Consider the following 22,391-nt stretch of genomic DNA (forward strand, 5'->3'; position numbering starts at 1 on the left):
AGTAATATTTTGAGAACTTAACCTTTACCATCTACAGAGGAGGTGTTCTCCATTGTTAGGCAAGAAGCACAATGCCACGCAACTATGATGGGAAGCAGTGGCATTGGGAACCAAGGAGGAGCTCATCCTGTGGCTATGGTGTCACGGCCACCTTCGGGTAGCCGGCCCTTTAATCCATCACCATTGGCCAATTCTCGGCCATTCACTCTGGAAAACAAAGATGATTTGAAGTGCACTTTTTGTGGGTATACCCGTCATACAGAATATACATGTTTTCAGAAACATAGAGTACCAGAATGATTCCCTAAATTGAAGAAGAAGTTACGTGCCAAGGAACGAGCCGCTAATGGAGCAAGTGGAAGTCGTGCATCCATTGCCACTGCCACCAAGGATACTGTACCTACAGTGCCCCCTCTAGTGATCCGAGTCAAAGCTTGTTAACTAGGACCACTCTTAGTGAAACCCCGGCCACTCCAGGTAGTATGGGGCGTGTTCTTTTAGCCTCTAACATGGAACATTATACAGGTTAGATTCTAGACTCGGGTACAACTGATCATATGACTTTTGATAAGAATTTATTTACTAGGTTGACAACAAGTTCAAGGAAGTGTATTGCAACCGCTAACCGAACAACAGCACCGATTTTGGGGGCCGACATTGTGAAGCTTAAGCTGACCCTTCCCCTTCATCGCTGCCTGCTTGTTCCCTCGTTGTCTCATAATTTGTTATCTATTCCTCAAGTTAATGAGCAATTAGATTGTGTTGTACTTATGCATCCGATGTTTTGTTTGCTTCAGGATATTCAGGCCAAGGAGATAATTGGGTGTGGCACTAAGAGATAGGGGTTATATTATGTGGATGACGTCGTTCCTGGCAGAGCTAATGCAGTTTGAGCATCCCGTGCCAATAATTTGCAAGAAGTTTGGTTATTGCATCGTCAGTTAGGACATGCTTCTTTTGGTTATTTAAGGCGTATGTTGCCTAGTTTATTTCATGAAATAAAAGAATAAGACTTACATTGTGAAGTGTGTATTCTTACGAAGAGTCATCGCGCTTCGTTTTCTCCTAGTATGAATGAAAGATTATTTCCTTTTGATCTTGTGCACTCTAATGTTTATGGTCCCTCTCTTGTTAGTACTTTGTCTGGAATTAAATGGTTGGTTACCTTCATTGATGATTGCACTCATATGACTTGGATTTATGTGATGGAGAATAAAAGTGATGTTAGTATGGTGTTTCAGTCCTTCTCTCAAATGGTTGTAACATAATATTCCTCTGTTATTAAGGTTCTCCTCTCTGATAATGGAGGTGAGTATATTGGTTTCGAGTTGTCTGGCTTACTTCAGGATCAAGGAATTCTACATGAAACTATTTGTCCTCATACCCCACAGCAAAATGGGGTTGCTAAGAGAAAGAACCGTCATATCCTGGAAATTGTCCATGCCTTGCTCATTGGTGCGTCTGTACCTAAACGGTTCTGGCCTGAAGATATCACCTATGCCGTGTATGTGATTAACCGTATGCCATCCCGGTTTGTGGACTTTCGTACACCTCTCCAAGTGTTGACAGAATTTGATCCCGTAGTATCAACCAATACTCTTACTCCTCGTGTATTTGGGTGTGTAGCCTATGTTCATATTCATAAGATTCTTCGTAGTAAGTTATATCCATATGCTCATCGGTGTGCTTTTCTGGGATTTGCTCTTCAACAGAAAGGGTATAAGTGTTACTACCCTGAAACTCGCCATATGTATGTGACCATGGATGTTACTTTTTCTAAATCTGAGTTGTTTTATGCTTCAATTCCATCACCTTCCTATCACCATGGGGAGAATACTAGTGGTGATCTTGGGTGGTTGGAAATATGTAACTCGGGGGGAGCATTTGTTGAAAAAGAAAGCTGTGAAAGCTCTCAACAAGACACTGCTGAGAATAGAGACAAATGGTTGGAAATACGTAACTCAATGGAGCATTTGTTGAAAAAGGAAGTTGTGAAAGCTCTCGGCAAGACACTGCCGAGAATGGAGACAGTGGCTTTCAGCAATACACTGTCGAGAATTGGAATATCATGGAGCTGCTGAGCACCAAATAAGCTGGGTCTTCTCGGCAACAAATCGCCGAGTGTGATGCAAAGTGTCGGCACACCGCTCCAGCAACCATTAGCTATCGAACCCACACCCCCTCTCTCCCAAGCTCAATAGTGCCACCCAATGTGTCTTCTTTGAATATCCATGAAGTAAATACTACCAATGTTCATGTAACTAATCCAGATAATATTATGTGGATGACATGATAATAATAGGTGACGATTCAAAAGAGATGATGAAGCTAGATCAAAATCTTGGCGCCGAGTTCGAGATGAAGAATTTGGGAGATTTGAAATATTTTCTTGGTGTAGAAGTAGCTTGGTCATCTAGAGGTATTTTCTTGTCTCAACGTAAATATGTTCTGGATTTATTAAAGAAAACAAGCATGTTGGGATGTAAGCATGTGGACATTTATATCGTAGAGAAACATTATCTGGAAATTTATCCAGATCAGGAACTGGTTAACAGAGGTAGATATCAAAGACTAGTGAGGAGGCTAATTTATCTGTCTCACACTCGTCTGGATATTGCCTATGTTGTAAGTGTGGTTAGTCAGTTTATGCAATTGATAACTTCCAGGCTTCTGCCATTTATTTTGGGCTCATGCTTTCTTAGTCAACTCTCTGTGGGTAGAGACTTGAACCTCCAAAGAATGAGGACCATGTTATATATGTGGAAAACTCAATGTGATGTACAGGTTTATATATATGTACTTCCTATATATAGTTTGAAAAACAAAGGAGAAGCTTTCCATAAATTGATGTAAATTGTGTATGTCCATTTGTTGCCTAGGTAACCATTCTTTATAAACGAGCTCAACCTCTGCTAAAAGCATGAATATCGAAAAGAGTATGCATGTTCCTTCAGCTATATATATTCACAAAAGAAGGATACCAAACAAATCTGTCATCATTTTGATAAACACTGCTGCTTCGGAGACTAGCTAGTGGCAACCAAGCACTTTCAATTGCTTAGGGTTATTTGGTATTCAATTTGAAAATAATTTGTAGTTTTCAAAAATAATGAAATCTAAAAAGTTGGGGTGTCATTTCCTTTAATGGTCATATTAGGCCGAGCCAGGCGGAGTAGGTTTACTACAAGTCTGCAACCAACCATTTGATTAAAATGACGTTTGAGTCGCTTGACGTTCGCATGAATGAATTCAGAACCAATCCTTGGAGGAACATACTTTTCAGTGGTTACTGTGTTGCTTGGCTCTGCATGATAGGTACTAGCAGGATTGATACCACCGGTTCCATCCTTGGCCCAAAATCGCACTCCATGACAGTTAGGCGATAGTATGAGGCACGTCGAGAAGAGCCTAGCTTGTTGACTGACGTGGATATTTGGGGATTGAAGGACGCCGATATTCCTCATAGCAGTTATTCTCCTTTGTTTGGCTTCTGCGCCTCTAAATGAAGTGCATTTTGCATGCTTAAAAGGAAATGAAAGCCTTTTCATTTTTGGCCAAAACAAATCGAAACAGTTTTCCAAACTCAAAGCACTCGTGTTTTATTTGAAGTTGGTAGCAAACATCCGCTTTTATTATTTCTTGGAGCAATAGAATAAAAAAAATAACAACTTGATCACATTTCCAACAGGGATATCAGGTTTCTAACAACACTTCAAATGAGCATAAACAAATTAAATCTTTTGAATCAAACAAAACAGTAGACCAACATGACTGCGATGAAAAACAAACTGTAATAATTTTCTAAAGACACTTCAAATGAGCTAAATCCCTTTTGATTTAATCAGAGGTTAGAAATTGGAATTTATTCTAGAACTTGGACTGAAGGCTATAGATCGCGTTCGTACCCATTTGGAAAGCCTTTGCAAGAATATCAGCAGGGATATCAGGATTGGATCCAAATACTGCATTTGCAATGGTAATGACACCTGGATTTTGGCTGCTGAGAGCCACAAGGGCAACTGCATTACCATTTCCAACATTCTGCTGGAAATGCACAAGACCGACTGGGAACACAAAAACATCACCCTTCCGAAGTACCTTGGTGATGAGGCGGTTTTCAGTGTTCGAGGTGACAAAACCAACTTTGAGGCTCCCTTCCAGGACCGTCAAAATCTCAGTAGCTCTAGGGTGTGTATGTGGAGGGTTAAGACCCCATGTGGCAAAATCAATACGCGCAGTGGTGATGCCAAGGGCATTAAGTCCTCCAATTTGAGCTACACCAACAGAAGTCACACGTGAACCAACTGCGTTTGATGTGTTGCTTGCTAGGTGAAGCCCACTGAAAAAGAACTCGTTGGCTTCAACTAGTTTAGGGTCCTTGCAAACACGACCATTAACCAGTACTGAAACCATGATGAGAAAAAGTACATTAACATTAGCAGTATACATAATTACCAATTGATATCCATGGTGGATGTATTTATTTTTGGGACATATTTACAGCGGAAAATATACGAAAAGACGATTTTAGCTACCTGAGCTCGTTGCATCTGCCACGCAGAAATCCTCAAGAGAACTCGGGTCCGATGCCAAAGCAACGGAAAAAGTGACGGCAAGGAATGCGAAAAATAGGAACTGAGGTCATTTGATAAAGACAGTAAGCAGAGAGAAATTGACCAACTTTTGCTTGAACTTCGTAAGAGCGAGGATTGTGGATTGAAACTCTATCTATGTCTCTGCTTTTATAGAGCGAAGTACCTCTGCATACATGTATTGTTTCCTATGAACTGAAAAAGTCTAGTCTTAATTTGTAACCGCATAGTACAAATTTTTCATAGGAAGCTGGTGCTTGTGCATGTATATGTCATCATTCATCTGATAACTTTATTTTTTCGGGTGACGGCACTGGTGCTGGGCCTGCTGGCATTGAGGAATATTTCCCTTCTCTCTACGTCAAGAAGTTTTGATGTCCCTATTACACTTGGCGCGAGGTGTAAATTTTCACGTATTATAATATAGATGAACGAAATGGTTGATATTCTATTTCTAAGCTATATTAATAGTTAAAATGAATATAGGTGTTACAAGTAGAACTATAGCATCATGCGACGATGTTCCAAGTACACAACAACAATGTAACAGGAAGTGCAAATTCATTAAACTCTTAAAGTGGTCGCTGAACTAAAAATTCATTAAATTTGATACCTAAATTTGACAAAATGTGGAGCAATAATCCTCAAGTTTAACTCTGTTTACTTTCCATCCGTTGTGCTTGCGTGGCATGCACCTGAGGCCCACAATGATATTTTCAATTTTTAATTATAGACTTTTTTACGATATTTTTGTTTTGTTTTTGTTAGAGAGGCAGCATAAAGCCCAAATAGAATTGCTAAACAAAGAAATACATCAACCCAAGGGCCTTACACAAATAGCCCGATTCCTACATAATACAACATAATACAACCCAGATTCAAAGAAAAACTTATCTTTGCCAAACCATCAGCCATCATGTTCATTTTTCCGATAAATATAACTTAAATCACATTGATCAAATCGAGAAAATTAAGTGATTACAGCCATGTAAAAAAGAAGCCAAGGGAAGCAAATCATTCACAACACATTTGGAGAGTGAAACTAAAAATTCAGATTCTCAAGTATCCTCCTAACAGCCTTATCCAAAGCTCAACTTCATGGACTTCTCCTACTCTCATATTAGCTGAAAAGCCCCCGATCCAAGAGCCCTGATGATCTCTAATTGATCGAAATTGTGTTGCCTAGCTAACCCTTCTTTATAAACAAGCTCAACCATTGTTGATTAAAACATGAATATATCGAAAGAGTAGGGCAGATTCCTTGAACTAAGGCACAAAACAAGGATAATATAGATGTGTGGAGTAATGATAGTGAAGTTCGCAGAAAGCAAATCTGTCTAGCATTTGACAGACATTTCTGGTTCGGAAACTAGCTATATAGTAGGCAGCCACTTTCAACTGCTTAAAGAATTAAACGGTTTTCATGCATATATAGTCTTGTAGATTGCAAAGCTCTTGGAGGAAAGGCCTCCCTCGCTACTAAGCAAACAAATAAAGCAAAATAGACCAACTTTGATTGCGTTTCTATACGAGAAGAAATAAATTATCCTCTTGAAGTATCAGAATCTAACACAATTAGAGTCCTTTGTTCTTAAAAAGAACAAATATTACAAAGTAGCAGACCACCATGACTCACTTGAAATGTAAGTCGGATCCCTTTCGATTGAATCGGAGATTCCAAATGGGACTCTAAAACTTTGCCTGCAAATCGAAGACTACATTGCTGTCCACTTGGAAAGACTTTGCAAGAACATCAGCAGGGATATCAGGCTTTGATCCAAATATTGTATTTGCAACGGTAATGGCACCAGGGTTTTGGCTGCTGAGAGCAGCAAGGACTACTGCATTACTATTTCCAACATTGTGTTGGTGATGAACAAGTCCTACTGGGAACACAAACACATCACCCTTCTGAAGCACCTTGCTGATATGACGGTTTTCCGGGTTGGAAGTGATAATACCCACTTGGAGGCTCCCGTCCAGGACTGTCAAGATTTCTGTAGCGCGAGGATGCGTGTGTGGAGGGTTAATACCCCATGTGGCATAATCGATACGCACCATGGAGATACCAAGAGTATTAAGTCCTGGATTTGGACTGCGTTAACGGGGGTCACCCGTGAGCCAACTGGGTTGGATGTTGCCTGCTAGGTGAAGTCCGCTGAAGAAGAAGTCGTTGGCATCGACAAGTTTGGAGTCCTTGGTACGCAAAACCATTCACCAGTACTGAAATCATGGTGGAAAAGAATACATTAGAAACAAATATAATTCCCATACTAACTAGCTGACTGATATTATGTACATACATGTGCGAATATAATTATGATTTAGCTTAGGTGCCTACCTGAGGCTTTATCGGCGACGCAGAAATCCTGAAGAGAACTCGGGTCAGAGGCCGAAGCAATGGAAGAAGATACGGCAAGGAACGCCAACAAAAGAAGCTGAGAAGCCATTAGAATTTCGAAAATCTTTTGCTCTCTTTGGTTTGCTTAAACTTTGTAAGGAAATTAGGGTAAACCTGAATTGTGGATAAAGACCTAGCACGTTGCTGCTTTTATACAGAGAGCGGGAGCTCGTACTTTTTGTGCACTGAAAAAGTCTGGTTTTCTAACTGCGTGTGAATTTTTTTTGTTTTAACTCAAGGCTTGTCATCTATATTACTTCGTTTTTACTCAGGTGCCGGCATTGAAATTATTCCTTTCTGTAAAAGATAAGAAAATAAGAATAACCAAGACAAATTTAACAGAGGCTTGCATTACTCGTAAAATAAGAACCAACCATCTCCAAAGATGTCAAATTTTAGACATAAAATTTAAATTTGAAGGCTTATGTGGCACATTTAATTTTTTTAAAATTTTATTCTTCAACCGATATGTCAATTTTAAATTACTATTTTTATTACATTATTTACATTTTATAGTTATAATTAGTATTTTAAAACAAAAGATAAGTATAAAAATTATAAAAGTGTATCAATTAATAAAAATAGATTTGAAGCTGTTGTCAAATTTGACCGCAACTCTCTCTGCTGCCTTTTCATGTCACGTCACATAGGAATTGGCATTTCGTTTGGAAAACATTAGCAATGTCTTTTTTTTTTACCGTTATTGCTGATGTAGACTTTTTGACATCTCCTTTGAAAATGCTCTAAATTTCGTTTTTTTTTTTGTAAGTAAGAATTAATTTATAATTATTATATGCAAAATCTAAACCGTTGATGTTTCGGGCCACTCAGCGGTATGGAACATGAAAAAAAAAATTGGTATGCATATACGATATTTCTTCGAATATAATTCATACCAGGCAAAGGAAACGATGGGTGTTTGGGCGGCTCCATTTTACCAAAACAAATACAAATACAAACAGCATATGGTGCAAGACAGAAAATTCCATCACTGAAACATAACTTTCGACATTATATGCCTTACTCGGTACAACATTCAAATCCAACACAAAAGCGTTTTTACAAAACCCATCTCGTGTACAAGGACCCCTCCCACATTCCATACATCCATGTTTCAAATCTAAATTGACTGAGCAACAATAAATCGTTCAAATTAAGCCACAAACATAACGAGTTTACACAAACTGAGAAACCACGACCATGGCACGATTCATCAAGCACCAACCTCCTCTTCCTCCTCTTCGTACTCCTCCACTTCGATAGTTGCATCCTGGTATTGCTGGTACTCGGCAACCAGATCATTCATGTTACTCTCAGCCTCGGTGAACTCCATCTCATCCATTCCCTCTCCCGTGTACCAATGCAAGAAAGCCTTTCGCCTGAACATAGCTGTGAACTGCTCGCTAACTCTCCTGAACATTTCCTGAATTGAAGTCGAATTCCCAATGAAAGTGGATGCCATTTGCAGACCCTTGGGTGGGATGTCACACACGCTGGACTTAACATTATTGGGAATCCACTCGACAAAGTATGAGGAGTTCTTGTTCTGGACATTAATCATCTGTTCATCAACTTCTTTGGTGCTCATCTTACCACGGAACACAGCAGACGCAGTAAGGTAACGTCCATGGCGTGGATCAGCAGCACACATCATGTTTTTGGCATCCCACATCTGCTGGGTCAATTCGGGCACAGACAGAGAACGGTACTGCTGTGATCCTCTTGAAGTTAGGGGTGCAAACCCAACCATAAAGAAGTGCAGCCGTGGGAAAGGGATAAGGTTAACAGCAAGCTTGCGTAGGTCAGAGTTCAACTGTCCAGGGAACCGAAGACAACATGTGACACCGCTCATGGTAGCAGAGATGAGGTGATTAAGATCACCAACTGCATTAGCCGTGCAAAGAAATATGTTAAGATATCACATGACATTCATTCTAAAAATCTCATAAGAATTCACATGAACACACACAAATGCGTCTTATATCATGTCATTATAAGATGCCAGTCTGTGATTTAACAGAATCTTTTTTACTTTAAGATACAATCAAACAAAAAAAGATCATTATATAACTCTACAATCACTGTCACTTGTCAGCCGCCATATATCTAAGATTTGGACTTACAAGTAGGGTTGGATAGCTTGAGGGTGCGGAAGCAGATATCATACAGAGCCTCATTGTCCAAAACCATACATTCATCAGCATTTTCGACAAGCTGATGGACGGAAAGGGTGGCATTGTATGGCTCCACAACCGTGTCAGACACCTTTGGGGATGGGAAGACAGAAAATGTCAACATCATTCGATCCGGGTACTCCTCCCTGATCTTGGAAATAAGAAGAGTTCCCATGCCAGAGCCGGTGCCACCACCCAAAGAATGACATACTTGGAATCCTGTTCAAAACACATGGCCAACATTACAAAGATGAATCATTTCATTCCCACCAATCAGCCATTCAAATTATAAACTCAGGGAACACTTGATATCAATCAAAACCGCTCTTGTTCATTCCTTCTACGTTATGCTTAACTGCACTTGTGACCAAATATTTGTGACATATCGATCAGATGTCAACGACATGTCCACATTTAAATAAAATGCGATTAACTAGAAAAACTTATTTGACAAAAAATTAGCCATAATTTGAGAGATAGGAAACAGAACAAGACATTCAATCAAGCCAACCCAAATAAGACATGATTATGCACCACAATATCATATCCAATCCAATCATATTGACAACAATCAACGAATTAACAAACACAATTGAGATTCAATTTCAAACCAAAAGCACGATCAAATCAGATAAACAAAACAAACCCAAAAAACAATTTCAACCCAAAATCTTGGTTTTCAATTTTCACCATACCCTGCAAGCAATCGCAATTCTCAGCCTCTTTTCGCACCACATCGAGCACGGAATCGATAAGCTCGGCGCCCTCCGTATAATGCCCTTTAGCCCAATTGTTCCCGGCCCCAGACTGCCCGAACACGAAGTTATCGGGTCTGAAAATCTGCCCGAACGGGCCGGATCTGAGAGCGTCCATCGTCCCAGGCTCCAGATCCATAAGAACCGCACGTGGTACGTACCTTCCGCCGGTGGCCTCGTTGTAATAGACATTGATTCGCTCGAGCTGGAGCTCGGAGTCGCCGTTGTACCTTCCGGTGCCGTCGATGCCGTGCTCGTCGCAGATCACTTCCCAGAACTTGGCGCCGATCTGGTTGCCGCACTGGCCTCCCTGGATGTGGAGGATTTCTCTCATCCTTGGGGGTTCGAGACCTGTTTGGTTGCCGGGAAAATGGGAGGGGAAAGCGAGGGAAAATGTTACCGTGATAGGTTTTGGTTTTGCCGCGATTGGATGGAGAGGAACAGGTAGTGGAGAAAATGGCTTCGGGAATTGTATATTTTAAAGGGTGGGTCCGGTGAAATTTGGGGAATGTGTAGGGGTATTTTGGGGAATCAAATTTGGATTATTATTGGCAATGTTTTTGTGGGTTTCGGGATTTTTCTAATTTTGGGGGCGTAGTGTTGTCACAGTTTGTCCTAAAACTACCTGAGACACCAAAACCAGGATGGTTTGTGGGTGTGAAATTTGGCCATTGTTTTGGAGAGGAGAGAAATGTTAAAGGAGATTATTTCAAAACTGGGATTTTCTTAATAACAGGTATATCTGTCACTTTATATTTTTTACATAATGTTTCATAAAATTGGCATGAGAATTGGCGTTAAACTATGAGGTGGTGGAAAGTCCATGAAAAATCTTATTTTAAGAGAGTATTTTTAGCATTTCTCTGTTATAAATTATTTTTGGAGCCACATAATCCCACATTTGTGGCCAGACTGGCAATCGGGTTGTGTTCGGGTTAGTTATTTATAGGTGTGTCATGTTCATGTTGATATACGATTGATTAGCAAGCACATTGATTGAAAAATAATATATAAAGCAATAACTAGTAGAGAATTGTTATTGAAAGTTCAAAATTTAATTGTGCACTTTCTATATTTTGAAAAAAAAAATTTATGAGAATTGCACAAATAAAATTTTAAAGTGTTAATAATAATTCTTTAACTAATATTATACTTAACAAAATGAGATAATTATAATTTATTTAGTGTTAAAATTATGTGAACAATACTGTTCATCTGTACGTACCCATTAAATTTTATATTCATGCAAATTTCGAATTGCAATAAATGTGTGATGATCGAAATTGTCACCTGATTTTGTCACTTGTACCAAACCACAAATCTCCAACAATTTCCATCCTAGTGAGATCTAGGGTCAAGCTAACCTTCCATTACAACCCCCATGCACTTTCAGAAGCAATTCCACCTCCTAAATGACACTTCAAATTAGGATATTTTGGAATAAAAAAATAAAAAAATTTGGGCAAAACAATAGATTTGTTAAATTATGGAACCACGTTATGATGTAAGGACAACATTCATCGTAGAGGGTCACTTGTGGATATTTTGGATCTTTGATAGTTTATGGTGGATGGGAAATTTTAGTTTATTTTATAATTTATATTAAAAAATTATTTATGAGATTTTTTTGTGAGAATTATTAGAGAGTGCCCACCACTGAGCGGTGTTTCTTTTGCTTTGAGGAAAACAAAGATGGACAAAAGCCAAGAAGGATAAGATATGTCCTACTATTTTGGGTGATCTACTTTTATGGTTTCTGATGGCCACCCAAAATCTACTATAGTTTGTGCTTTAAATATATACAAAATCTTATCCTTAAAACCTAACTCTATAAAAAAGAAATAAAGCATATATTATTCTTAATCAAATCTCTAATCCCACACCATTCATTCCCAGCCCCCAAATGGGAGGGATAACAGTGGCTTACTGTGACATCCCACATCGTCCAAGGGAGTGATCTTTAAATGTACATTCTTATCCCTACCTAGCACGATATTGTCCGCTTTGAGTTTACCATTCCCTCACGGTTTTGTTTTTGGAAACTCACGAGTAACTTTCAAGTGGGTCACCATCATGGAATTGCTCTAGCCCCCTTCTCGCTTAACTTCGAAGTTCCTACAGAACCCGAAGCTCCCACATCGCCCAGGGAAGTGATCCATCCCGGGTCAGGATGTGACAATTTGGTATCAGAGCTTAACCCTGGTCGCGTGTGTGCCGATAAGGACGTCGGGCCCCTAAGGGGGGTGGATTGTGACATTCCACATCACCCAGGGGAGTGATCTTTAAATGTATATTCTCATCCCTACCTTGCACAAGGCCTTTTGGGAGCTCACTGGCTTCGGATTCCGTAGGAACTCCGAAGTTAAGTGAGAAGGGGGCTAGGGCAATTCCATGATGGGTGACCCATTAGGAAGTTGCTCATGAGTTCGCAAAAACAAAACCGTGAGGGAATGGTAAGCCCAAAGGGATAATATCGTGCTACGGTGGTGGAGCGGGCCTGGAAAGTGTTTCCCCCCGGGCGAGGATGTGACACTTACCACCAGTTGTCTCTCTTTTTTAAAAAAAAAAAAAAAAAACAACAACAACAATAGGTGTGGCTACCTTTCAAGTTATAATTGAAAAGCCATGATGACGGTATTTTATACTATAATCGAGAATATATCCTCTGTATCTACAACTCCCATCGTTTAGCTATAAATACAAGAGAATATGTGTTTAGTTTTATGTGAGAGAATAAGATGAACACAAAAGAGTAGCCATTGTTTGAGAGGTCCAGTTTAGTTTGCTTTAATTCTTAATAGATGGATACCAAGTAATAGTGGATAATATGATCTAATCAATCATTTTCATACCATATAAGCCCTCTCTATTAATCTAGTAATTAGAATTCGAAAGGCCAACTTTTTTGGTTTACACAAACATGATATGGAAATAGAAACAATGGATGAGAAAAAGCTATTAGGATTCTACTTGAAGGTTTAAATATGAAATTGACACCCGATCTTCATCCCTAATTAATTTATTTCCTTAGTTTTTTTTTTTAATATAAGCGATACTTTTAGTTTAAAATACAAAAAAAAAATATTTGAACTTGAAAAACAATAAATTGAAGAGAAAGATCATGACCACCAAGACTAACCCACTTCTTACGACTTCTTTCGTTTTCATCCTACATATATTCTCAAAATAAATCTCAAGTTCAATCGTTGTGGATGTCATAGATTATTGGGTTTGGAGCTCGGGCTTAGGCTGTGCACCTAGCCCATCAGTCCATGCTAATGTTGGGCTAAATGGGTATATAGAGAGGGCTTGGGCTTAAATGTTGGGCTAACATTGCAATTATAATCTAATGAATGCATATGCATAATGTGATTAAACAAAAGTGCAGGATAGTAATATCCATATATCCAACTTTTCACGCATTTCTTTTAATTTTTGGTTGTCAGATTGAATGAATTGAAAATGATCAATGAATAACAATTAACATGAGTGTGTGGGAGATAAAAATTGGTGTGTGAATAGGAATATCCAAGTAGAAATTTGTTTTCTTCGTCAATGATCAATGGTGAGTAGCAAATACTATACCTTCCCCCTCTATGGAATTTAGCTCTTCTCCACTTCTTATTGAACAAAATCAGGGGAGGAAGGTGAGATGGAGCAGATGCAGCAAATGTCCAGGCTGCTCTGGTTGCCTGCCTGGAAGAAGGGAGGGAGTGGATAGTGATTGGGTCTGATGCCCATAGTCTAATACGTATGCTAAAGGAGTGTGTACTGCAGAGGCTACGTTGGAGTGTGTTTGATTGATATGTGGTATTTAGCAAATCAATTTAGAGAGGTTGAGTTCAGTTTTGTTCCGCGGGGTGGGAACCTTGCTGCCCACGTAGTGGCGTCGCATGTTGCTTGTCATGGAAGTTCTTTTTTGTGGGATGTTTTAGGTCTTGATTTTCTTTTCAATATCTTGGACGAAGATATAAACGTTTTCATTAGATTATAATAAAGTCTACTCTTTTGACAAAAAATTAAAAAAAAATTTTAAATGACACCGTCCAATGTGCTTCCAGTAAAAATTCGGCTACAAACCCTTTTTTTTACTGATTTTGTGTTAAATAATTGGAGTACCAGAACATCAATTTACTCATGTTACAGCATATACACTGATTTTCAATATTATATTTTACTGTGTAAACTTGCCGACTTGTCGTCCACCTAACTGTTTCGGTATTTTTCCTTCATTTAGGAAGCAAGTCGGTAAGTTGCATTTAGGAAGCAAGTCGGTAAGTTGCATGGGATGGGTAACCTTTACCATATTCCATCTAAATCATGTTTAAAACAAAACTCAATACAACCTCAATAGAATTAATATTTAGTGTTAATGAATAAAATATATGTTATAATTGCGTAGTGTAACTTACAACTTCACCACTACGGGGTAACCCAGTGATTAGAGATGAATTTCAGGTTCGTATTCCACAAGGCATATTCTGGGTTTGATTCCTAGTGCTGGTGAATCACACGATGGTGACAAGAGAAAGGTATAAATGCCTCTGTGAATCTTCTCGATCCCTGGAAGGAAGAAGTCTCTGTGAGTCTTCTCGATCCCCAGAAGGAAGGACTGCCGTAGCGAAACCACTAACTAAAGTTCTTTTAAAGAAAAATAAAAGTTCTAACCCTAAGCACAAATATCAAAGTCACACCAAAATGTTTCTCTTTTATCTATCTACGCGTGTTAAACTATATGTTTTCGAAGTTTCAACTTTTGCTTTCTTTTACAAGCACATTCAACTTTGCTTTTGTGATGTTTGAACTTTGAAGTAGTAAGGAAGCAAAATAGTTGTAACAGCTGTATCTCAAATAATAAAAAAACATGTGACCAAATGAGTAGAAACTGAAAAGAAAAATGCACTCAATCATCAGTCAATTTACACCAGCATTTTCTGGTCGTTTACCTGCAAGAAAAGGTTACACCAATGGGGATGGGGTCCCCCTTTTTATTCCCTGTAAGCTCTCCATAATTACTTACACGTTATACGTGAGCTAATGAACAAAACATTTTTAATTACTTGAGATTTTTTTTCCAAGTTAGTTAATAATTATAATATTTGCTCACTTGATAGACTTACTGTAATTTAGAGCTTGTTTGAAAGTATTTTTAAAATGGTTAAAAGTGTTTTTGGTGTAAGTATTTTTGAAACCAATTCTATGTAAAACTATAAATAAATCCTAGAAAATCACTTAAAGTGTTTCGTGCAATAAAAACATAGTTGGTGCTTCTCACAAGAAACACTTTAAGTGCTTTTACAACTCTAAAATATTTTTCCTAAAAGTACCTTCAAACGAACTATTACTCTTTTATAAAAGTAGAATATATGCCACCAAGAATTCATTAAATTTCCCCTACCAATTGAGATGTTTTAGCTTTTTTTTTTAGTGCAAGGAGAGATTAAGCCTTTTTGCAAAGAGTCCATGGCTTTACGCGAAAAGCACGACGAAGACATGCATGCATTATTTGTGTTCTTTTGTTTTTTTGTTTTTTTTTTCAACCATCATCTTTATTTGATGGTAAGAACACAACATATTTTAGTAAACTGTGTGTGAAATATGCGATGAATTATTGTCAGTCTACAGTAGAATACTTTTTTAGAATTTTCGAAAGAGATAGGCATTTATATTGATTGCGAAGCAGAAACCTAATCAGATCACTGAGAATCGTAGACACCAACTTTAGTTTTGTTCCCTCCATATGTGAATTTCATTCTTTATTTGAGAAGAAATTAATGACATAATAATGGTTGGACCTCTAGATGGTTCTATAATTAAAATATTTTTTGTAAATTTTAATATAAAAGTTAGGATATATTTCATATATTTCTTTTAATCTTATAAGCTTGTGGAAAAAGAAGTGTATTTAGTGAAGTTTCTTTTGGCCATACAAATAAATAACCTGTTGAATATTGTGTTTTTTTTTTGTTGTCATCCGTATTTATAAAAAGTTTATCAAACACTTTGATATCGTATTTTGAACTCTAAACATTTTTACAAACTTAATTTATTAAACACTTTACTGTTTTGTTTCACAACTGATTATTTTTATTTTTTACTGCACACCAAAAACATTTCTTTAAAAACACAATAATACCAAACTAGGTCCCGCCTCGACTGTGGTATCCTACGTGCTTAGTTCTTAAGCCAACATGTTTCATTTCTTCTTCCCCTTCTCAATTTACCAATAATATTTGTGTACATATTATACAATATAGTTTTTTTTTTTTTTTTTTCCATCTTTATATGGGATAAAAGCAAAAAGAGCCATCGGATTCTAAGCACATCATGGTGAAATTGGGGTCCCATCCAAGAAATATCCTAACTTGGTCCAATAATTCCATCGAGTGGTTTTCAGTGAGGAGTGGGGGACATCTTACACATGAAAGGGCTGAAAGTGGATTTGTTGGTGACAATTGCTCCTCCAGATGCCAGTTTATGCATAAAGCAAATTATAACCTAAACACCCAGTGAAAGCAAGACATTGAGTTACGAAGTCTTTTTAAGTCAAAATAAATTGGGATTATAGTATATTTACTGTGATAATAAAGCGTTTTTAGTTCAGTTCGGTGAACCATTAGTTTTCAAAATTCAACGTTGTAGGTACAAGTTTTATAGAACGTGAATTTGTGTTCTTGTTAGTTAGATCAATCAAATTCAACAATTAATTATGCAAATAGTACTCGATGATTTAGGATGTCGAAGAAAAAATTGCCATGTAAGAGTTGTTGATAATTTAGTGGCACCTTTCATTGTTTGCACTGAATGAGCAATTGCGTATTGGATAAAGGCTAGGTAAGCAGTAAGCTCACTATTGGATAGCAACTTGAAAGAGATTTCAAGCACGATAAGGAGCATTCAACCACAAAATAGTAATAATAAAATAAAGCAAAAAGTTTAAATGGATGGGACACTGGCACTAGTTAGCCAATTTAAGGAGATTCAAGAGAAACTTTGTGTGAAGTTTTTTCGAGTATTTCATTCATGTGCATTGTGCATATATGTATATTGATGTAGCAATTTAAGAAAATATAAAATAATATAAATTCTAATGATGATAAGAAAATGGATTTTAAGGTTTACCAAAATTACATGAAAGAAGATTAGGTTAACAAAATTGCACATTTGGCTTATATAGTCATGCATGGATGGCCTCTTTCTTATAGGCTAATTGATAAGGTTAACAAAATTGCCCATTTGGTTTATATAAGCATCTTGGTATGGGTGGATGTGAGTTCTACTTAAAATTCCAATACTTACAGGAAAATAACTACGGCGAATCGGAATCGATTGATTTCTACATAGTTACTTTAAACTTTTGCCTCATGTATAATCGAAAAATGAATGATATGCGGTTATGTGAGTTTTAAATTTTGAATCTCATTTATGCATTTTAGAATCTAATAAAATCTTTGATAAGAAAAAAAAAATCTAATAAAATCTGAATATGATATAGATCATCACTAAATTTAAAAAGATTAGCCAGAAATTTATAATTAGTTTACAACATCCATCCTTGCATCGTAAATTCTATTTTTGGTTATTGTATCCTTAAGTATCGCTTGTATAAATAACAATGTGAGAAAACTTCAGTATTAGACCAGACTATCAAATCAATGCAGTAGTTCTTAACATTTTGTTTTGTCAAAAGGGATTAGACTTTATGGGATTCTAATGGTAATGTGCCCATCGTCCGCCAAAAAAGACAAAAATTCAGGACCAATAAAATCCCACAAAAAACAGAGTGTGCTGCCCTAACTACTATTTATTGGGACAAACAAAAACACAACGGACCTCATAGTTCTAGCTAAAACGCAAATGTCCCGAAGAATAATGCATCAAATCAATGTAGTAATTCTTACCACATAACTCACATCAATTTCAAAACCGTTTGTTTGTTTCAGTTTAATTAGTAACTCTTCCTCTCCACCCAAAAATTGGTTACTCTTGCTCTTCCTCACTTACCTCCTTCTCCCCAAGAACGCTTCCTCACTCGTCTCTCATAACAAAAAAACAGAAAACAAATCCAACAGAATAATGGACCTTTAAAACGGATTCAATTTCCGGCACCCATGTCCAAAAACAAAACAAAATTTTCCGGACCCAGAACGGAAGAACCATACGAAAAGAACTTTCAACTCTGCCGCGTGCCGCGTGCCGCGTTCAAAGATCCAACCTTTCACCCAACAACAGCACCCCCATCTGATTTCAACTCGCTTTCCCATTTCTTTTCTTTAATTTTTTTTAATTAATTGAAATAGTAGACGATGACTGCTATAAATCAAAACCCCATAATTTATTTTTTTCTCAGAAATTGAGTGTTTCCTTTCGAAACCAATTTTTTCTCTCCTCTGTTTTTCATTTTTTCCCAAATTTTCAGTGGCGATGCCGCTTCCGTGGAAGAAGACGAGGGCGAATCGGATTTCTCAATTCGTCGCCGATCTTCAGTCGCCGAAGCGCGGCGGCTCGCTCGTCGTGCAGACCGGGTTTCCCACCTCTCTCATCGACCTCTTCTTCAAGAACCGCGATCACTTAAAGAAACCGTCGAAAAAGCATAAGAACAAGAGCAAGAAGAGAGAGAGTCGGGTCGAGGACCGGGTCGATGATCGGATCACTCTGAATTGTGAACTGGGTTCGGGCGATTTGCCGATTTTGGTGAAACCCAGTTCGCCAAAGGTCGAGAATTTGAAGCCCAGAGAAGCTGATCACGGCGATGAAGCTACTGGGGTTGAAAATCGTAAGAAGAATTGTGTTGTTGGCGGTGAGGATTGCATCGGTGGCAATTGGGGGCCGGTTCTGACGGCGGTGATGAAGATGTTTGTGGTGGTGGTTTTGGCTCTCAGCACCAAGAAGCTCGTCGTTGGGGTCACATTGTCTGCTTTTTTGCTTCTGCTTCTCGAATACACCGGTAAGCACTTGGCTTTGTTCTTGAAACCATGTTCGAATGCGAAATCTGTGATGGGTCAGAGATTGTCTGCGTTTTTATTGTTTTTGAATGGTTTCGAGAGTGATGATTTGAAGGGGGTGATTGCTAGAGAAAGGACCGTGTTTTTAGATTCTGCCATTGAAGAGATTGAGATTGTTGATGCTAACAAGAAGGGAAGATTGATTGAGTTGCTCCATATGGATTGTGAGAACGAAAAGGTGGCGGAGAAGGGAAGTGTTTGCGTTGATAAAACTTCCGGCGAAAAAAGTATGGTTGAATTGCTTGGAATGGAATGTAAGAAGAAGAGGGTGGTGGATAAGAGAAGGGTTTGTGTTGATAAGACTGTCGAGGATGTGTCATTGGTTAAGTTATTGGGGAAGGATTATAAGAAGGTAAAGCTCGTGGAAGGTGGCGAAGATGGAGGTGAATTTGTTGGGGATAAGAAGAGTAAGGGTAGCAAGAATGCTAAGATTAAAGCTAAACTTATCAAGAAATTTGTGCCTAAGAAGTTGCGTAGAAAGGGTAAGCCAAACGAGCAGGAGCTGAAGCCTGTGCTGTACGGTGGAGATTCTAGTTTCCTGGGAGTTGGTAAGGTAGAAGGATGTGAAGCACAAGAAGACCATGAAGATGTGAAGGAGGAGGAACACGAAAGCGAAAACATGTCGGTGTTTTCACTAGATGCAGAAGAGAAGTCTGAAATCCAAGGATTGGATAGAGTTTCTGATCACGGTGAAGGATCATTGGCTGGCGGAGAAACAACATTGGTTGTTGAAAAGAAGGGAAGAGAAGGAAAAGAAGGGAATTTCGGGTATCTGTTTCTCTTCCTCATTGTTCTTGCCGGACTTTTTGGAGGTCGGCTTGTCGCCCTTTTGCTTACAGTCACTTTCTGTTTTTTGTCGAAGTTGATTGGAAGACTGGTAAAATTATGTCCATGACAAGTGTTCTGTCCCAATCTCAAGTTAGACTGTCTTGTTTTGCTTCAGATATAGTGTTCTTCAAGTCTCGAATTGTGTGAAAACCACTGTGATAGAAAGAAATTCCAACCTTTTCGTTGGCAACCCAGCTTGAGGTGTTGTACTCAAAACTGTAAAATTGTTGCAGATACAAATATTTAGTACATAGTTCTTGTTTCATTTTATTGATTTCGTTTCTCTGTGATATCCGAATCACTTTTTCGTTATATCTGTTGTTCCGCTGTAGACTCGGCGTGCAGAAAATAACGGCCAAGAGCCACTCGTTTGTATACCAAAATTATTGAGCAACTTTGTCTCTAGATGGTGAGAAACTTCATAAGACTAGTTTTTGTATAATTTCCGAGACATTATATCGGATTAAGTCTAAACTGGAGAAAAATTCCTCATAGTTAACCAGCGGATTCAAACAAGCATTATCTTCTACTTCACAGGAATGTTGACCATGAATTTCACCTACCATCATTTGGACCTTCTCAAAACCCCTTGGATGTGCTCTGCACTTTCTTTCACTGATTTTTTTACGACTCTTCGTGTCTCTGATTTTCAGTTACTTACCGGCTTTTCCACAGATGTCGGATAGCAGAGCGTTAGCCCGGCGAATTGAGCGCCAGACTTAATAGTATGGTTTCGCCACCCACAGTCCCAATAGTAGATTAATCTATGAGTCCTTTCCTTAGGTAGGCAGCTTAATCTATGAAGTGAAGTTCCTTTTGCCTAATATGAGATGCTGTGCACTAGAGATCAACCAGACAGAATTGGCGGCCTTATTAACTTCACTTGGAATTCTCCATTCGAAAATTTTCGCTTAGCAGCAGTTGATATCACTGACTGAGCTATGAAATTAACGCTAACGCTATCAGTCATGTTTGAAGGTAAAGCTCCATCTTGCAGGTTTAACTTCCAAGCACAGGATGCAAGCATGCTGTGGTAGAGTAACTGAAACCGAGTTATTACATAATCTGTTCACTTCTTCGGTTCTTGGAGATGCAGCTGCGTTCGAGTCATTTGACAGAGAATCAAAATGCATGGAACAAAGGTTCTAGTAGCTTGATTACTTGTTAGTCAAGGTACTGGAAAAAAAAAATTGAGACTATTTGGATTTACTGAATTATTGTTCTAACGTATATCTATTGCCTAAAAAAAAGAAGCTGAAATGTTAGGTATAGCCGGATTATTGTTTGAGGAAATCATAGTTATTTATTGCTGTTTTGAAATACAAGCTTAACAAAATTTTCTTTCCCCTTTGCCACTAAACTCCATATCACACTCGGGTTGCCGGGTCAATGTTGCGTTGGCTTCGATCGGAAACCGGAAGAAATTTCAACTAAAACCCTATTTTCGGGTGTTTATTTGACTTAATCTTTAAAAAAAAATGTTAGTCACGAAATTTTGCTTCTTGGAGAGTATTTTCACAAGTTTCAAACGTTTCATTGTTGCACTAGTTCTGCTACTGTAAGAAAATGATATTTTCCACAAAGGGGCACCCAGATACCGAAGAATTTCATATAAAAGCATTCGATTTCACGGTGATTTCAGTACAATACTTTTACAAACATGAAAAAATCACAAAATAGACGGAGAGATGATATGAAATATCATAAGGGAAAATTTGAAATAGATCCAATTTTATAGACTACCTTTTGAAATAGGTCCAATTTTTAGTGACTTTTGACTTTTGAAATAGGTCCAATTTTTAGTGACTTTTGACTTTTGAAATAGGTCCAATTTTTAGTTACTTTGGACCTATTCCATGAAAAACATCTAAAATTTTGCTTGAAGATCACGAATTACGGATTTGTCCACCTGGAAAGACTTGGCCAAAACATCCTCAGGAATTGCGGGATTGGATCCAAACACAGCATTTGCAATGGTGTTGACTCCAGGGTTTTGGCTGCTCAAAGAAGAGAGTGAAATGGCCATTCCAGTGCCCACGTTTTTCTGATAGTGAACTAGTCCGACAGGGAACACAAACGCATCACCCTTGTTGAGGACCTTTGATATGAGCTTGTTGTCGGGGTTTGAGGTCACGAAGCCAACATCGAGGCTGCCTTCTAAGACGGTTAAAATCTCAGTGGCACGGGGATGAGTGTGGGGTGGGATGACACCCATTGGTGCGTAGTCAATGCGAGCGAGTGAGATGCCAAGGGTGTTGAGTCCTGGAATTTGAGCCACATTGACTGGGGTAACTTTTCCACCAACAGGGTTTGAGGTGTTGCCTGGGATGTGAAGTCCACTGAAGAAGAAATGCTCAGCTGTTGCTAGCTTGGAGTCCAAGCAAGGTAGCCCATTCACTCTTGTTCCTGTTACAGTTAACAAACCCACATAAAAGTTATAATCATTGTAGATTAAGTAGGAATTAGAAGTATACTTAATGTAATACTGAAAATTAACCGAAAGATTTGACACAAACCTGAGCTAGTTGCATCAGCAACACAGAAATCCTGCAACGGACTAGGCTCGAAAGCAACGACCAGAGAACATGTCATGGCTAGGACAGTAGTCAATAGCAAGATTTGGTTTGCCATCTTTA

General features: G+C 38.3%; 4 protein-coding genes and 1 pseudogene across 5 annotated transcripts; 1 reads left to right on the forward strand and 4 right to left on the reverse strand.

Annotated features, from left to right (window-relative positions):
* Positions 1-3,867: 3,867 nt before the first annotated feature.
* On the reverse strand, positions 3,868-4,770 carry LOC137724612 (putative germin-like protein 2-1). Its single transcript, XM_068463370.1, has 3 exons — positions 4,759-4,770; positions 4,536-4,635; positions 3,868-4,403 (listed from the first exon to the last, which is right to left on the reverse strand). Exons 1-3 carry the CDS (start codon positions 4,768-4,770, stop codon positions 3,868-3,870), a joined length of 648 nt encoding a protein of 215 aa, XP_068319471.1.
* A 1,511-nt stretch (positions 4,771-6,281) lies between these two features.
* LOC137726906 (putative germin-like protein 2-1) lies at positions 6,282-7,042 on the reverse strand (annotated as a pseudogene).
* A 939-nt stretch (positions 7,043-7,981) lies between these two features.
* Positions 7,982-10,367, reverse strand: LOC137724438 (tubulin beta-3 chain). Its single transcript, XM_068463183.1, has 3 exons — positions 9,863-10,367; positions 9,117-9,386; positions 7,982-8,877 (listed from the first exon to the last, which is right to left on the reverse strand). The coding sequence occupies exons 1-3, from the start codon at positions 10,254-10,256 to the stop codon at positions 8,207-8,209; spliced, it is 1,335 nt and encodes a 444-aa protein (XP_068319284.1). The 5' UTR covers positions 10,257-10,367; the 3' UTR covers positions 7,982-8,206.
* Positions 10,368-17,953: 7,586 nt separating this feature from the next.
* Positions 17,954-20,025, forward strand: LOC137726301 (uncharacterized). Its single transcript, XM_068465211.1, has one exon. It carries the CDS (start codon positions 18,347-18,349, stop codon positions 19,820-19,822), a length of 1,476 nt encoding a protein of 491 aa, XP_068321312.1. The 5' UTR covers positions 17,954-18,346; the 3' UTR covers positions 19,823-20,025.
* Positions 20,026-21,622: 1,597 nt separating this feature from the next.
* On the reverse strand, positions 21,623-22,386 carry LOC137726878 (putative germin-like protein 2-1). 2 transcript variants are annotated; one of them, XM_068465830.1, is made up of 2 exons: positions 22,272-22,386; positions 21,623-22,161 (listed from the first exon to the last, which is right to left on the reverse strand). In XM_068465830.1, exons 1-2 carry the CDS (start codon positions 22,384-22,386, stop codon positions 21,623-21,625), a joined length of 654 nt encoding a protein of 217 aa, XP_068321931.1. The 2 variants fall into 2 exon arrangements, with proteins under 2 accessions (XP_068321931.1, XP_068321932.1); XM_068465831.1 differs by having other exon boundaries at positions 21,623-22,154; positions 22,268-22,386.
* Positions 22,387-22,391: the final 5 nt, after the last annotated feature.

The sequence above is a fragment of the Pyrus communis genome, chromosome 2 (assembly GCF_963583255.1).
Source record: "Pyrus communis chromosome 2, drPyrComm1.1, whole genome shotgun sequence".
Classification (NCBI taxonomy): domain Eukaryota; kingdom Viridiplantae; phylum Streptophyta; class Magnoliopsida; order Rosales; family Rosaceae; genus Pyrus; species Pyrus communis.

Bases quoted from the DNA above. Each gene is read 5' to 3' on its own strand.
- LOC137724438 (XM_068463183.1), bottom strand. From the start codon at position 10,256: ATGAGAGAAATCCTCCACATCCAGGGAGGCCAGTGCGGCAACCAGATC. The intron at 9,387-9,862 runs GTATGGTGAAAA...TGTTTTGAACAG, and splicing joins GAATTGCGATTGCTTGCAGG to GATTCCAAGTATGTCATTCT. The intron at 8,878-9,116 runs GTAAGTCCAAAT...CGGCTAATGCAG, and splicing joins CAAGCTATCCAACCCTACTT to TTGGTGATCTTAATCACCTC.
- LOC137726878 (XM_068465830.1), bottom strand. From the start codon at position 22,386: ATGGCAAACCAAATCTTGCTATTGACTACTGTCCTAGCCATGACATGT. The intron at 22,162-22,271 runs GTTTGTGTCAAA...TAACTGTAACAG, and splicing joins TGCTGATGCAACTAGCTCAG to GAACAAGAGTGAATGGGCTA.
- LOC137726301 (XM_068465211.1), top strand. From the start codon at position 18,347: ATGCCGCTTCCGTGGAAGAAGACGAGGGCGAATCGGATTTCTCAATTC.
- LOC137724612 (XM_068463370.1), bottom strand. The intron at 4,404-4,535 runs GTAGCTAAAATC...TCATGGTTTCAG, and splicing joins GGCAGATGCAACGAGCTCAG to TACTGGTTAATGGTCGTGTT.